General features: G+C 36.9%; 1 protein-coding gene and 1 long non-coding RNA gene across 4 annotated transcripts; both read right to left on the bottom strand.

Moving 5' to 3' along the window:
- Positions 1-1,288: 1,288 nt before the first annotated feature.
- Positions 1,289-11,581, bottom strand: LOC107821337 (uncharacterized). 3 transcript variants are annotated; one of them, XM_016647768.2, is made up of 12 exons: positions 11,399-11,486; positions 9,745-9,869; positions 8,187-8,432; positions 6,928-7,137; positions 4,726-4,806; positions 4,531-4,617; positions 4,232-4,327; positions 4,057-4,110; positions 2,935-3,875; positions 2,808-2,856; positions 2,686-2,725; positions 1,289-1,830 (listed from the first exon to the last, which is right to left on the bottom strand). In XM_016647768.2, the coding sequence occupies exons 3-12, from the start codon at positions 8,418-8,420 to the stop codon at positions 1,682-1,684; spliced, it is 1,941 nt and encodes a 646-aa protein (XP_016503254.1). In that variant the 5' UTR covers positions 8,421-8,432; positions 9,745-9,869; positions 11,399-11,486; the 3' UTR covers positions 1,289-1,681. The 3 variants fall into 3 exon arrangements, with proteins under 3 accessions (XP_016503254.1, XP_075076066.1, XP_016503253.1); XM_075219965.1 differs by having other exon boundaries at positions 8,187-9,656; positions 11,399-11,464; XM_016647767.2 differs by lacking the exon at positions 9,745-9,869 and having other exon boundaries at positions 11,399-11,581.
- Positions 11,582-15,648: 4,067 nt separating this feature from the next.
- Positions 15,649-17,314, bottom strand: LOC107821336 (uncharacterized). Its single transcript, XR_001656112.2, has 2 exons — positions 17,120-17,314; positions 15,649-15,870 (listed from the first exon to the last, which is right to left on the bottom strand). It is a non-coding gene; the product is annotated as an uncharacterized LOC107821336 (long non-coding RNA).
- Positions 17,315-17,610: the final 296 nt, after the last annotated feature.

Consider the following 17,610-nt stretch of genomic DNA (forward strand, 5'->3'; position numbering starts at 1 on the left):
AATGTAAATTTTTTTCATTCTGTTGATATTGTAGCGCTTTTGCGTACTTGAGTTCTTTTCTGACATCTTCGAATGGAAGAAATAATTACAGCTACTTTAGAGTATTTCTAAAGATTTGAACATATATTATGCAGATATGTATTGCGCCATTCCAAAAGGAAATTTTATATCAATTTCTTGTACTAATGTCACGTTAAAATAGCACGAGCTAGCCAGTTTTTGGACTGATCATTCAAAAATAGCCAGCGTTTGCCAAGTCATTAAAAAATAACCACTATTTTGCTGCAACAGAGACCAGTCCAGCATAATATACTGGAGTTCGGTGCACCTGTATATGAACTTCCAGCATATTACGCTGGATCGTTATACTTTGTTGGCTCTAGTATAATATACTAGAGATTGGAGCACCGGTGCTCCAATCTCCATATATATTGCTGGACCGGTATATTATACTGGAACTCCAGTATATTATGCTGGAATATTTTTTCGGATTTTAAACAGTGTTTTCATTCAGATTTATCTTTACATGAAAAGTGGCTAAATTTCGATTACTTTTTAAACTACCACTTATAAATTTGGCTATTTTTGAATTTCTCCCTAATGTCACATAACACCTTGCTAGAATCCGCTACGTTTTCGCAACTACTTTGTAATTTACCTCCTCAGATAATAATATTATTCAATCCATAGGCGGATCTAGTGCAAAGGTTACGGGTTCACGTGAACCCAATAACTTTTTTTACTAAAAATTCCTTAAATGTGAAAAATATTTAGCTCGGAATCCTATATGTTGGTCCGGTTATTATTGTATATTAACTTGACATTGATGTAGCAACCCATAAACTTAAAATCTTGAATCCGTCTGGTAAAGATCCGCTAAAATTGCAATAAATACTCTAGATACGAACCCGTAATTAAAAATATAATGAGTTCAATGCTAAAAATCTTAAATGTTGAACACATAAAATTTTATCCCAGATTTCGCCTTTGAACATAATACATACAAGCATGTGCAACCAATGGCGGATCTAGAGTGCAGTTACTAGGTTCCCGTGAACCAGTTAAAAAATCTACTAAATATTTATAAATATCTAACTGTAAACCCAATTATTATTGTATATTAATTTGAGATTACGACAGGAACCCATATACTTTAAATTATGGATCCGCCTCTGAATTTCAATCCCAAATTAGTTAAAATCTACTAAGTGAATCCTATGAGAGTAATAACATTATGTTATTGTAATAACCGCATTAAACAAGCTAATAAGAGAACCAACTCAACTTGTAGTACAAATGACGTCATGTTATCTTTATTATTTCATCAAATACAATTGCTTGAACCTCCTATAAGGATGTATATACAAGAAAACAGAAAATATCAGAATATAATATACAGCATAGAACAAATGCCCAAATGCTACACACCATAAGAATGTGTTCGTCCTTTTTCAGCTTTCTCACATACAAATGCATCATTTTACATAAGGTACAAGTTCACTAGGGGTTGCTCTGATGGCAAGCAACCCCCACTTCCAACCGAGAGGTTGTGAGTTCGAGTCTCCCCAAGAGCAAGGTGGGAAGTTCTTGGAGGGAAAGATGCCGGGGATCTATTTGGAAACAGTCTCCCCAGACCCCACTAAGTGGGATTATACTGTGTTGTTGTTGTTGTACAAGTTCACTAGGCAATGGAGGTTTCAAGGGAAGACTTGGCAAGCCACAATAATCCTGGATCATTCCTTTTGAGGACCAAATAAGTTTCCATTCTACCAGTGTTATCGATAACAGCGTCCTCACTGAATCCAATCACAGACAGGATGTCCATAGCAGCTGCAACCACAGAGCGCAAAGCAAAATTAGTATTTACAGCTAAGGATGGTCTGCAAGCAAAAAGATACACGAAGCTGCGAAGAGAAGGAAAAGAAACACCAATGATCAAGAAGCATACAACTATGTCGTGTACGAGTAATTTCACAAAAAGATAAACGATGTGGGGATAATGACGTCGATACAATTCATTTATGTTGCATATTCATGGGGTCACCAAATATGTTTTGAATCTCCGCAAATACCATCTATCATAACAAGTACCATAAAGCAACAAATTCACCTAAATAGAATATCAATTTGATACCAGACCTCAGCCTTGGTCAATTAAACTAGCTTGTACATCAATTTGAACCTTACCACCACTGATCTTTTACCAAAATGTTAAGCTCATGGAACGAAAATTGCAATTCACACCCTTAAATATAAAATTAGGGCTCGAGTGAAAATTCATGCTTCACGAATTAACAGAGTGGTAAATTGTCTTGCAAAATTGGTAGCACATCGATAATATACAACAGTGTACTGATTTTTATAATATATACAACAGTTACCAATTCAAAAAAAAATTTGCAAATTGAAAGATCCCAGTGTTTCATAAAGTGTGATTTACAGCCGGAAGTCGTTACCTGATAAAGAGTAAAAGCTTTATTAATATGGAGTTCACGTGTGTAGATTCAGGGAAAGTGGACCAAGGGAATCTCAGATAAAGAGAAAATTAACAATATTGGATTAGGAAGCATTGCTGAATGCTCTCTGAAGGCAACAAGGAAGTACAGGAATGGAGAAAGAGAACTGTTGGAGAGGGAATTTTGCAGAAAGATAAATAAATTGCAATAGATCTGGAAAATCATGTACCTGGATAACTCACCACATCCCTCTGAATAAGAGAATTGGCCTGCAATCAATTGTGATGAACAAATTAAGATTAAATCCACATAAAGGTAAATCAGCTAAGACCACTACATCAAATCACAGACCTTCCGCAGCTTTCTGAATTTCACTTCATCTGGGTGTTCAATTACATTCCTACAAACAATTGTATCGCCAACTTCAATCCAAACTTCATGAACGATTAAAAAAAATGGAAATTGAATATCAATGTACCTTATAATTTTTACTATAGTTTGCACTACTCTAGAGGCCTCCAGGGGATCGGCTTGAGATCTCAGTACCCCTATTGCTTTCTGCAATCGACTGCAAACAATCGCTACAGGGTCTTGTATCCTCTGTAATTCCTGGTCATCTGGATCAGGCTCATCGATCAATGTACTTGAAATTCCATCCGACATTATATCCTTATCATTAATATATGGCTCTACCAGCTTGATTTGTTCAGGAAAATCATCTCGATTGGTGTGTGGAAAAGATCCACTCTCTTCCTCATTTACATGGTACCCCACTGAAACATGGCTATTTTGACCAGACATTACTTTCTTTTCAATGCCCATAGCGTGTTCATCAGGATCAGGTTCCAAAGAAATGGGACTTCCTGCATTGTGTTTTTCTGAAGAGCAATCATCCGGGTCAGGTTCTTCACGTAATTTAGCTTCCAAAAGGGGCGGAAGGTTTCTCATTTTATGATCATCAGAATCGAGTTCTGTACTAGGCTCATGTTTCATGGGAGAGCCAGCCTCATAATCATCAGGATCAGGTTCAGATTTTCTTTGACCATCAGATGAGACATTAGCACTAGATACACCATTGCATTTCCCCAAAGTCTCTACTTTTGGATCATTTAGTTGCTTTTCCACTAGAGCATCCGTATGATTGGATTGCGGACGAATATCAAGTGAATTGCCAGAATTAGATTCCTGATCCATATCAGTTGCTTCTGAGTGGTTGGTGGATGCCTGTGCTAAACGGCTGTAGGCAGCAGCCACTGAAGATGCTCGAGCATTGAAAATTGAACTTTGTCCTCCAAGCTTATGTGATAAACCCGTGTGATTATCACTGTCCTCGTCTTCTTCATAGTGTTGCAAACTGCCACCACTCAATGTATGGCCTCTTGACTTGGTCCAATCCAACTTAGCAGCTTCTTCATTGAGCTGCCACAAAGATCTAATCTTAAATCTAGTGCACATTTAACAAGAATATTGCAGAGACAAGCAGAACAAATCTAGTTTAGGGGCTAAAAACAGACCGTCCCAGTTTTTTGCCTAAATATTTATTGAACTCCTTGCCACTGAGGAAGCAAAGAATGAAAAACTGGGAGTATTATCATTTTACCTGCTTATCCAAAGCATAGAAGTTAGCATCATGTTCAGAGTGTACCATGTGTGCCTGAAAATGGAAAAATATAAGTTAGGAACACAGAAGAATCACTCATCATTAAAACATAGACTAACTTAGCCTTTCAAATATGTTTTAATTGGAAAATAAAGGTTGAGAGAGGATCACCCACAAGTTCATGCAAGAGAGTCTTCTTGATGCTATCGTACTTCCTGAAACCCTTGAGGTCATCTGTACGAAGACGTAGTGATATCTCCTCTCCATGATTCTGAATATGATTTTTGACAGAAATTATCAAGATTTTTTTAAATGGAAGAGAAAACATCATCTTAGAAAATCAAAAACTAATGGGGCAATAATTAAAGAACTAGATGATGAACCATGAAAGTCATGGGTGCGTTATTATGTATGTTATCCTGTTCTGTATCTACTTCTTTAGGGGAGAAAGGAACTAGGGTAGGGGTTGCTCACCTTATTGAAACCAAGAATGCATTTAGGACTAACACCAACATAGCCTTCTGGCGCCATTTCTGTCATGATACCCACACGCCAGCGATGCTTTAAGAAGCCCAATGAACGATAGTTTACCACAACTGATAGCACATACCAACAAAGTAATTCATACGTAATTATTAAGCTGAGATATGATTATCTTTCTGGACTTACCTTATTCATGATTGCAACTATTCCTAGATCAGCAGCAAGCTTGTGCATTAGTTTTAAAGCTTTTGAAGCAGGAGGATTCAACTGCAGCCAAGTGAAGACTACATCAATTGGTTGTCAAATAAACCTACTTGTAAAAGTAGACTCTATGAATCATACGTGTCCATTCATAGGATTCATCATAGTTAGACTATTTGTACACTGGAAATCAACCTATTGCAATTCTTCTCCATTACCGGCTATGCTTGGTCACATGTGCGGAGTTGCCCCCAAAAAGGAGATTAAATTTCAAAAATTTCATAAACAAGTGGCAACATTGTGATTCCACTGTCAAACAATACAATCTCTCGATAACTACTTTTTGTTTTGAATAAAAACAAGATAATAAAACAAAAGTAATACCAACATTTCTCTAAAGGCAAAATACACCTGCATATCCTCAAGAGGACAATAACAGCCAAGACATACAAAAGCATGGAATTGTTCACTTCAGATTTACAGAATCACCAAATACAGTATTAAGAAGCTGTATTTCTTGCCAGCATGATCAGCACATCTCGAAATGCAATTAAAGTGAAGGGAAAAAAATAGATATTGCAGTAACTCACAGCTAATCTATTAACACATCATTGTTCAAAGGGATAGGTGTTAACAAAAACTAATGAGCCAAACAATTAAATAATCAATTAAAAAATCTCTCTTTGAATAATAGAAAACAAATCTTGGTTTACAGCACATATTTATCCTAAAACAACCAATCTTAGACTTCATATTACAATGGAAAACTACAAATATCAAGATAATGACTCAATCTCTCAATCCTCTTTATCTGAAGCAAACTGAAAAATTGGAGTGCAATAAATCTACTCATTGTCACACCGATTTTACACAGAGAGTAACAAGTAATATCATTACTAAACCCTCTACTCTCTATCCAACCGGACCCATACATCTTTTGCATTAAGTATCAGGTTACGAAACCCCAAACTCCAATTACATGCTGAATCTTGCCTCAACAAATTTCGGGAGAAACCTACACGTTCCCTTCCCCATTGGCCACCCACCCGTTACACTAATCACATCACAATAACCCTGGCAAAAGTAATAGATTTGTCTCGGTTCGGGGAGAAAAATGGACTGTGTGAGAAAGAAATCCTTCATATAATCCATGAAACTCAAATAAAAAGATGATGCCCAACTACTTATCCAAGAGGAAAAGAAAAAAGAAGGATAATCCCCAAAACGAGAAGGGCACAAAAATAAAACAAAAATAAGGAAGAACACCAGTAAAAGCACAAGTAGATGCAATAAGGAAGAACACCAGTAAAAGCATAAGTAAACAAAATAAGAAAGAACACCAGTAAAAAAATAAGGAAGAACACAAGTAAAAGCACGAGTAAACGGAACAGACTTCTGTGGCCTCAGCACTGCAAAAGAAGTAAAAAGAGTAGCAACTAACTTCCTGAAACACAAGGTGGTCTGCTAGATGGATACCAAATTGGTTACAGACAACTAATGAATAATCGCAGCATATGAAATACCGCCAAACATTCAAAAGCAGATAAGTCAAGCCTCTCCACACAACTATCCTTGTTCTCCCCATATATGAACATAAAGCTTCATAGGTTTTTTCCTGTAAATATTTTACTCAACCTGTTTTTCAAAGTGATATAATGCTGAATGAAAAGTCAATATCCATTCTGATACAAAATTTCTAACAGCAGAAAACCAAGTGTGAGAGCAATGTTGTCTTTATATGTCAGTATTTTTTCGCTCAAAATCCAGATAGTTAGAAACGTTATTTTACTCATTGTCTTCGATTCTTAGAATGCCAGTATTAGGGTTGTTTTAGTACTATCTTTCGCTTCGGTTTTCTAGTACCCTGTCGTGTTACTGCTTGTGGCTATTACTTTTGCTATTGCTATGGCTACTGCTTTCTTCCATTTATTTTTTCTCCGGTCCTTACATTGTTGATATCATTTTCCTGGCCTTCTTGTTGTTATTTACTTGTTCCTATTCTTCCTCTCGAGCCGAGGGTCTTTGAAAACAGCCTTTCTGCCCTCCAGGATAAGGGTAAGGTCTGCGTACACATTACCCTCCCCAAACCCCACTTGTGGGATCCCACTGGGTTGTTGTTGGTCAGACTGCATTTTTCAGTTTCAACTATAGGGAAAGATAATGGTTACATTTTAGAGCTAGCTATACCTCTACACCTGGAAGGTGAAGTGTCCGAAAATCACAAAAGACATAAGGCCCTTGTGGAAGTTTTAGTGAACTTTGAAGCCCATTTGAGATTCTTTGCCTCAATCTCTTTTCCTCTTCATCAAAACCCACAATCCTGAGGTCTGTCTTTGCACTCTGTAAAATGTCATCTACTTCATCTTTGGGCACTCCCAACATCCGAATAGACTTCCCCTGAAATAAAAAACCATAGGAATTAGTCATTTAAGCCCAAAAAATAGTCTGGAAGGTTCGGCTTAAAGAGTATGTCAAGTTACTTAGGCTTTTCAATGTTTGGAAATGCAGAAATACCTAATAATACACTATGTGAAAAGGTTAAAATAAAAAAATATTCACCCCAGAAGGTGATTATGTCTTTAAGAATTGCCAACTCTTCCACAAGCACAAGAACTATGGTATACATTTTTCTTTCTATACGTTTAATGTAACAGACAAAGCCATAAATATGACATAATATTCAGGAAAAAGTTCACGTGGCAGACAGTTGTACAAGATTCTACATAATGATAAAATTTTCAATAGAATTGATGTTTGAAATAAAGAGGGTTCATGACACATACATAACCTTTTTAAAAGAATTCGAAACTCAGAACCATGCCTTAATTTTTGTCATATTTCATAAAGAACTATACACGACTCATACGGACACATAAATGAGGAATAGAGAAGAAACCATGTAGACAATATGTAGAATCATCCCTCCGCTGTATAACGCAGTCCATTTTTTTCAGACAGATTTATATTAAACAAGGAGACACTGACCATACAGGAATCAATTTCATCAATTTTATTTAGCCATTAAAAGTTTAGGTTTAACAAAGAAGTAAATAGAAGAAGAATTCATTTCAGAATAGAAGTACGGTCAAACCGTCAAATCTGCGGAAACGTATTTTTTTGCGATGTGCCTTGGGAAAAAAAAACTTACGGCTACAACTCCTTCAAGTCAGATTTTGTAGGAAAAGCCTACTTCCAAGAGTGGAAAATGCTACATGATTTCCTATATTCATCAAGCTAACTCTCAAAAAATAAAGTGTCAAATTGAGATGTTTAGCAGAATAATCAGCAATAGCATATAAAATAAGAGGACAAACACATCTGTCAAAATTAAGTGCCCAAGCATACAAAAACCCAAAAGCTCTATCCAGTCTTCAAGTAGACAGCCAGTTTAACAGCTATTTAGTATAATACATTCACAAAAAAGAGCAGAAACTAAAAAAAAACACCTTGAGGATGGACACTGCTTCCAATTTTAGACAGGAGTGCTCTTCAGAGAAAGGATACAAAAGCCTTGAACTTTTATTAGTAGGCACAATTAGCCGCAATGTATCATCTCTGACATTGGTGAGATTCAGCAATTCATCCCCCAATGATTTGAAAGTAGCAGTTGGATCCATCTCCAGACTAAACTTCTTCCCTCTCCATAAAACAGACAAGTGACATGTCTCCTGCTGCTGCATGGGTTTCTTTATCTAATAAAAGCATACAAGTAAGCCGTCATCAAAAACACAAACTTTAGCTAGTCTTAAATAGGAGAACCACAAGTATCAACCAATTTGTTCCTCTTTTAAAATATTTTCTAGTATAATTGCATTCTGAGCCTTCTGGCACAAACAGTATTTTGAATCCTATCTATCGAAGCTAGAGGCTGCATCTTTTATGGCATGGAAGTTACAGTTTAGGCCGCTAAGGATAATCCGGAGGACTGAAGGTAAGTCAACAACCAAATGCATTTCTAGTAAACTCTGCTAATAATGCTTTGGGACACCAGAATCAAAGTACCATGTCGAACGTTAGCTCAAATCAGCTTCTGAATTTTTCAGTTCGAAAAAGCTGAAAGTCGACCACTCAATGGAAACAGGAGCATCCCTTTCGATACGAACAAGTGGAACAATCTTCTCATATCGAATTCAAGTTGAATTAAGTTCCACCTCTATGGAATGAGCAGATAATCAGTCGCAGAAAAGCTCCACAAGTCCAACATTTGAGAGAAAAAGCATGCTACTTACTCTTAATCTAAGTTGATCCCCAACTAGTTTTATTGTGGTATAGATATCGTTCCACTTTATGTGGCAAAATCAAGAACCAATGGAATATCTAGTAGGTTTCAAAACAAAGAATATCACAATTCTTCATTGGACCCATAATTTTACTATGGTTACAATCCATTAAAGTATATACTCAAAAAGTTAATGAAAACTGGTCTCTGGAACACCTTTTTCCCATTAATGTATGAAAGGGGAAGGCTCTGTACAGTACTTTGTGCACAAAGTGAGCCCTTTTTACAATATTTGGATTTTTTTTCTCCTGTTTTCCTTATAGTTTTACGCACCCTAGGATCACATCAACAACTGAAATGCTTAAAATCTTTTTGTTTCCAAGATCACTAGAAATTTGGGTACAACTGCATCGTGCATCCACAGATTTCAACAATTTTCTAATCATCAACCTTTAATAGAAAATTTTAACAATTAAGAAAGTAAAATTTGGGGAGAGCTGGAGTTGGACAGAGGTTTCTACTCTATTGTGGTAACGCTTTATTCATTGTTTTAAAAATGAAATGAGCAACGGGGGTTAAAAAAAGCAACATAACTCCTAAATTTTTAGGTAGAAATCAATATGCTCCTACAGCCAACTCCAACTTGTTTGGGACTGAGGCGTAGTTGTCGTTGTTGTACTCAACCTCAACTCCACGCCTACATTTCAGCAATTCCAGTAGAAGAAGTGATATTCAGCACATGTTTCTATGATGCCTTCAGTATTCACAGTAGCTGGTTTGAATACCTTAAAATATGCAACTTTGTCAGAGATGATGATCCAGTCACGCTATTGTCAGAGATGATGATCCAGTCACACTATTGTCAGAGATGATGATCTAGTCACAATATTTTTCATGCCCCAACCTTAGACTGAAAAAGAAGAGAATGTAGCCATCTGGAATGAGTTAATTCTTGGATTTTTTTTTCACAACTCCTAGTGTCAGAGATGATGATCTAGTCACAATATTTTTCATGCCCCAACCTTAGACTGAAAAAGAAGAGAATGTAGCCATCTGGAATGAGTTAATTCTTGGATTTTTGTTCACAACTCTTGGACTGTTTAAGCCTGCTCTAGTCTTACAATTACCGTTGTGTTGCAATCAATCCCAACCTCCTCCTCATCCTTTTGCACTTAACAATACGCCATGTGATCATGTTGAAATTTCAACACATATTTCTCCAATCTCCAGATTTAAGATATTTGTACTAATAGTGTAGTGATAATGTGATTTTTAAATAAGCCCCCATTAATTAGAGAACCCCTAATTCGCCTAGAGACAACTATTAAGTACTGGAATATAATGAATCCCAAAGAGAGCATAATGATACAGCAAATTTATATAGCCAAATCCGATTAGTTTGGGGTTGAAACATAGTTGATTGGTCGATTTCATGAATACGTCATTCATGTAAACTAACGCTATGGAGAAGTCAGTTTATCCCTTCCTTAATAAATGTGTAATGCTCAAAACCAAATTTTCTATCTTGTTAAACTAGCTATCTCTTTCAGACCTCAATCCGGTACTATTCCGTTGTCAATCCAATTACCAACCACCCTAAAGACTGAATTAGTTATCTCTATACCAGGAATAACTGATAGCTCTATAGTTTCCCTCTTTAAACTAAAATATTAAAAGTTGAATTGACAAGATACCTAAAAAGTAACAATATCCCAATTATTATTTTATGATGGTTGTGTCCGGACCAGCTTGCAGGCACCTCCACTATCTCACTGGGTACCTGCTACCTCCCACTAGCGCAGCTATTGGATAACAATATCCCAATTATCAATAATCATCAAATCAACTACAACTCAATCTCAAACTAGTACTTTCCCCGTTTTCAAAAAGAATGAACCTATTACTATTTGGGGAGTCAAACAAGATTTTCTTTCACCATATGTTTTCCAAATAGTTGTTAAATATTTTGAATTGTTAACTACTATGACTTTACTTTCTATATAGTTTCTAAATATGTAAATTTTAGAAACTTAAAAGAATCTATGTCCGAATTCAAATTAGTCCATTTGAAAATCATACTCCAAAAAGGTTCAAACAAATTGAAACAGAGGGACTACTATTGGGTCAACTATATGAATCACATGTATCCATTCCACTTCACTTTATTTTCAATAGATACAAATGATTTATCATTATTTAAATATTTTTATAATTCCATCCTCCTTTATCTGCCTTAGGCCAATTATACTCTCAAAACTCAACAAAGCTGAAGTTATATACCAGAAAATGATCGGATAGTTAAGTACTTTGCATCCAAAAAATGCGGAATGAATCGGAATAAACCTCAAAAATTCCCAAATATAAAGCAGACTTGTTCCTAAAAATCATTTTAATTCATAAGCTGCAAATTTAAGTAGAGAAATTAAGAAAAATTCTTACCTTTTGATCGGTGATTTACGGGAATATTTGATCGCAAACAGAAGGCCAATTTCGTTAACAAGGGGCGATACAAGTTAGAAATTTATGTGGGATCGATTTTAGCGTGAGCGGTGGGTGTTCTCTTGCCACGCAAGTGCTGGCGTAAATTGACACGCGAAAGATCTAGAAGTCATGGCTTTGGCAATAAAGTTGAGCCTCTTTCCTACTACAAAAAAAAAAAAAAAAGGTAGTAATAAAATATGAAAAATATATTTATTTATCATACTTTTAAGTTAAGATTAAATGAAAAGATCCATAAATGAAAGTGATTAATTCTCATAAAAGTTAAAATAAACAATTAAATATCTTGTATTATCACTTACCGTATCACGATATCACTTACAGCCTGAGGCGAATCAGTGCTGGGAGGTGGGGGTCATAATAGTTCGTGAAGGTCAGAATCTTCGACATATGAGGAGTCCAACTCCTGATGATGCGGATGATGAACACGTTGTTGAAACGGTCAAAATCTCGAGAGAACAACAAAGAGCGATTATGGATCACCTCTCAAGACAAGATTAGGCGATAACAGAGTTGAAGCATGCGTTATCAGGTGCTTCTAATGATGCTAATGAAAAAGCTCTGATTCCTCCCGCGCAAATCAAGATGTTCAAAGAGTCAATAACGACGCTCCAAGGGAGGAGCTTGGTTTCAACGAGGTAGGAGGTACCGGTAGTGGATTTGGGGATAATAACTCAAATAACCCTTTCAAAATAGAGCTCATAATATTCATGAAGGAAATGAATGAACGAATGGACCAAAATACTAAAAAAGTTTCATGCTCAGATGGATCAGATCCCGGGAGCACCGCCAGTGTTAAAGGGACCGGATTCCAAGAAGTATACATAGTTGTCGTTTAAACCAAGTGCAACTCAGGAGTTGATCCTAAAGAGGTTTAAGATGTCAGATATACCAAAATAAGATAGGACTTCGGATCCATGGGAACACATTACGACCTACACTACGGCAATAAAGGGAAATGACTTCGACCATCACGAAATTGAATCTGTTTTGTTGAAGAAGTTAGGTGAAACCCTGACAAAGGGTGCCTTAACTTGGTATTCTCTCTTACCTGAGCAATCCATTGATTCTTTTGAAATGCCTGCAGATTCTTTATCAAAGCTCATGCTGGAGTAAGAAATGTCCAAACAAGGAAGGCAAATATATTCAGAATATCCCTAGGAGAATCCGAACTGTTGCGAGAGTTAGTGATCCAGTTTCAGAAATAAAGAATGTTATTACCAGTGGTACCTTCGGGGTAGGGGTAAGGTCTGCGTACACACTACCCTCCCCAAACCCCACTAGTGGGATTTCACTGGGTTGTTGTTGTTGTATTACTAGTGGTACCTGATGAGTGGGCAGCGGAGGCATTTACAAAAGGTCTCAATTCATTGAGTTTCGATGTTTCTCGAAAATTGAAGGAAACAACAACAATAACAACAACAACAACTCAGTATAATCCCACTTAGTGGGGTTTAGGGAGGATAGTGTGTATGGAGACCTTACCTCTACCTTGGGGTAGAGAGGTTGTTTCCAAATAGACCCCCGACATCCTTCCCTCTAAGAACTTCCCACCTTGCTCTTGGGGAGACTCGAACTCACAATGAAATTGAAGGAAAGCTTGCTAGAATTTCAGGCAACCACATGGCAGATGTTCACAATCGCTACGAGTCAAAGAATCGGAATAGAAGATGATCAATTGGGTTCTTCGGTGTCTTTTAAAGGACATAATCATGATCAGAATCAAGATAAGTTCAAAAATGCTTTTGATGCAGATCGAAGGTCCTTTAGAAGTTGTGTTCAACCTTACGAGAAGGTCGATAGGCGTGGAAGTAAAGGTTTTCAGTCATCAGATAGGTTCACTTCTGATAGAAGTGCGGATCATGGTTGAAATAGCAGATCGTTATAGGAGAAAGAGACGTCGGGGTCTCGAGCAACATATCTCAGATTATCTGACTACAATTTTAATATCATCTTGGTAGAATTAGTGTCGGCTATGAGAAATATTAAAGAAGCTAGGTTCCTAGAACCAGTTCGATCGGATCCTAGCCGAAAGGATCCTAATCTATAGTGTGAATTCCATATAAATCACGGTCATAGGACTGGGGACTGTCGACATCTTCATGAAAAGGTAGCAACGTTGTTGAATAATGGTCATCTCAGAGAGTTATTGAGTGACCGTGCCAAGAAAAACTATGGGAGAAATCGGGATGTTGCAAAACAATCAAAATCGGTTACAGGTTCACTTTGTATGACGACAAACATGATCTTCGATGAAGAAGAAGTAAATGGGGTGACATTTTCGGCGTAAGAGGGTCCGAGGTCTCAGAAGATAACATCACTTTCACAGAAGAAGATGTTGATGGACTTCTTCTGTCGCACAATGATGCTTTGCTAGTTTCTCTTAATGTTTTAGATTTTAAAATTAAACTTATGTTAGTTGATCCAAGAAGTTCATCCAACATCATACAATTGAGAGTTTTTGGAGCAAACAAAGCTGACCGAAAATATAGTTCCGGCAACAAAGTTTTTGGCCGGGTTCAACTTAACTAGTGTGACAACTCGAGGAAATATTTTGCTGCCCACACATGCCGAAGAAGTAACAAAGACCACCCTGTTCAAAATGGTAGCTGGCGAAATGGGCTATAATGTAATCCTTAGAAGTCCATGGATACATGAAATGAAGGTTGTACCTTTAGCATACCACCAACTGTTAAAATTTTCAACACCAAAAGGGATCAAACAAATCAGAGGACATCAACCGGCTGCAAGGGAGACGAACGCAGTAATCGTTACCAGTAGACAAGGAAACGAGCAAATAGCAATTAAGGAACTGATGCCTTCTTTCACATCTATTGAAGATGAGGAGTCACTAAAATTAGATTAGGTACCGAGGTCTTTTCAGGTACCGAGGGATACGGATGCGACCAAATCAATTCTAGAAGAGATCGAACAAGTGGTCTTGCTCGAAGAGTTCTTGGAAAGAAAATTCCACTTAGGAACGGGGTTGAGTCCCGAACTCATGTTAAAAATAATAATTTTTTAAAATCTAACATTGATCATTTTGCATGGCTGCATTCTGATATGACAGGTGTCACACCTCCTTTTTCACTACACCCGCAAGGGCGTAAAGGAGTTTTTCCACTTAAAGGACAATCGGAACAGGATTTATTATTAATATTCAGAGTCGCCACTTGGGAGATTAATGGTGTCCCAAGTCACTGGTTGAATCCCGAACCGAGGAAAGTATTACTCTATTAACAGTCCACGAACCAGAAATCCGAATAAGGAATTCTATTAACCCGGGAGAAAGTGTTAGGCATTCCCAGGTTCCGTGGTTCTAGCACGGTCGCTCAACTATCGTGTTTAGCTTATTATCCGATTCTATTCCTGATGAATCTATGTGCTGATTTTTACTTTTAAACCGCTTTTATTTAATATTTTTTAAAGAAAGATGAACGTCGTTTAAAGCATGCCTTCGGATCGCATCACATGAAATGCATCCGCAATCCTGAACACACTTTATTCAACGTTTTGGGATTTGATTTGGGTCACATGAAATGCACACCCGAATTTAGGAATGTAATTTTATTAAAATCGTGCCTAAAGTGGCTAACACGTTATTATCTTTGGGGAGGGCCGTGAAATTCGCTAAACAGCCCATCCCGAAGTCTAAGTATTTTAACACACCCATTTATTGAGGGCCCCGCAATTTATGTATTTTTGTTCGGCGAGGCTCATCTCATTTGTTATTTAAAAGGCCCACCTAAAAGCAACTATAATTTTCTACCTTTTATTTGTCTCTAATGAAGAAAATTCCTACTTAGTTAATATGTGAAGAGTCCAAAACTTCCTAATTCAATTTGACTCATCGAGCCCAGAAATACAAAAAAAGGCAGACAATTTGGTAAGGAAATTAAAACGGCCTGGGCTCCATTTTAAAATAAAGGAACCAACTAATTTGAGGCCATGATAAGCCCAGAAACATAATGGCATGCCGGTACTCGATCCAAAGACCATTCTAAGTGTTTTGAATCATTTAACAATGCATATAGGCCAACAACAATATTATTTTAAGGGCGAGACATGTTTATTGCTTCAGAATTCAAAACTGAACAAAATTTCTTAAACTAAATCGTATTCTGATTGTTCGACCAAGAAGTCCTAACAGGCCTATATATATCCATTCATATACTAATAAACTAGCATGCTAATATCTAACACAAACAGTTTTATTACAGTCCAATTATCACAAGTTATACAAATGTTTCCAATCATCCAATTCCTTACTACTACTACTAGGCAACTAAAATTCAAATTAACACGACATAGAACAAATTGACATCAAGTTAACACGATCTAGATTTCATTTCCTCAATTGACCAATACACATAGATTCAGTCCTTCAACATCAAATGAACCTGGAAAAGTACCTGGAAGTCGAGAGAAAATAGAAGAAGAGGTCAGCTACAGCAAATACAGTGTCAACCACAAATCACAGCAACAGCGAATTGACGATCGAAAACAGCTCAGAAAACAGAATGTACAGCCCAGAATAATTTTCAGAGAAGAAACAGCACCGATAGTAGACCAAATTCACTTGCAGAAACCCAAAGAGACTCAAAACTACTCCCAACACAACTTCTGAAGCTAACAGTCAACCAAATAGCCCAAAATAGACTCAGCCAACCAACTACAACTCGAAATCACCCAAATAAACTCGAAGATGAACCCAAAATACTTCAACAGACAATGACTCAACCCAAACCAGTTCAGTTATGCCCAAAATCACTCGAATCAAGGCAACAGAGCACTCCAGAGGCTTTTAAAAACTCGAATTTAGAATAGAAATGAAGACATTTGAATAGGAATTTGAAAAGGATTCCATTGATTTTTTTTGATTTTTGAATGTTTCAATTGTTTTTGATTTTTCTTTTAAGGAAAACTAAGATCTAAAAGTAGTTTTGAGCTGAAATTTGAATTCTTAGGTCTGCAGGCTTGAAAAGTGTTTTGGGGGAATTTTATGGCTGCCAAAACTTTTTTATTCAAGGCATGCCAATGCCATTTTATAGGCAACATGAGGCAGCCTTCAGATTCTATATTTGCACTCTAGTTCCTGTGTTATTTTCAGTTCAGTCCTCAAGTTTTTAACTTGTTACTCAAGTTATACTATCTATTTTCTGATTTTTCAATTTAAACCCCTTCTAGAATATCCTAGTGAGTTCTAGTTTCCTCTCCCATGTTCTAAACTACCCCGGAGTTACCCCTTTATTTCTGAAAAATTACTAACCTAGATTAATAGGGTCTACTAATAGTTACCAAAGAAGTGTTAATCAAAACAAACTAACTACCCTCAAACACTAACTAATTATGATGAACCTTATAATGAACTGAAACCACATAATGAATCAAAGAGTTATTGACAACACACTAACTAAACTAACTAACACCGATTTAATCAATTAAATAAAAACAAAAACTAAAAGTGAAAGTCAAAGAGAAAGACGACTAATAACCAATCTGAAATTAAAAGCAAACTAACTAAAATTTAGACAAATAAACAATTAAGAATCAGAATTAGAAGAGAATTAACAACAATTAAGACACACATTGAACTGGAAATTAACAATTAAGAAAAATAACAGCAAAAGAAAAGGAATACACCAAGAAAAGAAAACTCACTAATATTGACACGATTTCATAAAAAATCAGGCTAACTGAAAGTTCAACTCCGGCCATCTCCGGTGATATTTGAAGTCTTTTGACACTGAATTCCTCATGAGGGAAGCACAGGGACCCTATGGTACTAATTTGGTAAGGATTGGATCATTTAGGGTTTTGGCCGGAAAGTTTTAAAATTAATAATTGAACGGTTCCGTCCACATTCGAGGGTCAGGGCCTTGGGGATTCGATAGAGGACACGGATGCGATCTTATGGTGTAAATTTGGTACGATTTGGGCTACTTTGAGTCATGGCCGGAAAAATTTCGATCCAATATTCGAGACATTTGGACGAGTTTTGAAGGAAAGGAATTGTGGATTTGAGATGAGGGAGAAGAGGGGATTTCAGGGTGTCAATTTGGGCCAGAAAAGAGCCGGCGCCGCCAGTGCCGGCGGCGGAATTTGGGGGCGGCTACTAGGGTTTTGGGGGGAGAGGGGGTGTGAGGGAGACG

The sequence above is a fragment of the Nicotiana tabacum genome, chromosome 8, assembly GCF_000715075.1.
Source record: "Nicotiana tabacum cultivar K326 chromosome 8, ASM71507v2, whole genome shotgun sequence".
In the NCBI taxonomy this organism is placed as follows: domain Eukaryota; kingdom Viridiplantae; phylum Streptophyta; class Magnoliopsida; order Solanales; family Solanaceae; genus Nicotiana; species Nicotiana tabacum.

Coding starts and splice junctions, on each gene's coding strand:
- LOC107821337 (XM_016647767.2), bottom strand. CDS start 8,420: ATGCAGCAGCAGGAGACATGTCACTTGTCTGTTTTATGGAGAGGGAAG. Junction 4,807..6,927: donor TTCACCTTCCAGGTGTAGAG/GTATAGCTAGCT, acceptor ACTTGGCTGCAG/TTGAATCCTCCTGCTTCAAA. Junction 4,618..4,725: donor TAGTTGCAATCATGAATAAG/GTAAGTCCAGAA, acceptor GGCTTCTTAAAG/CATCGCTGGCGTGTGGGTAT.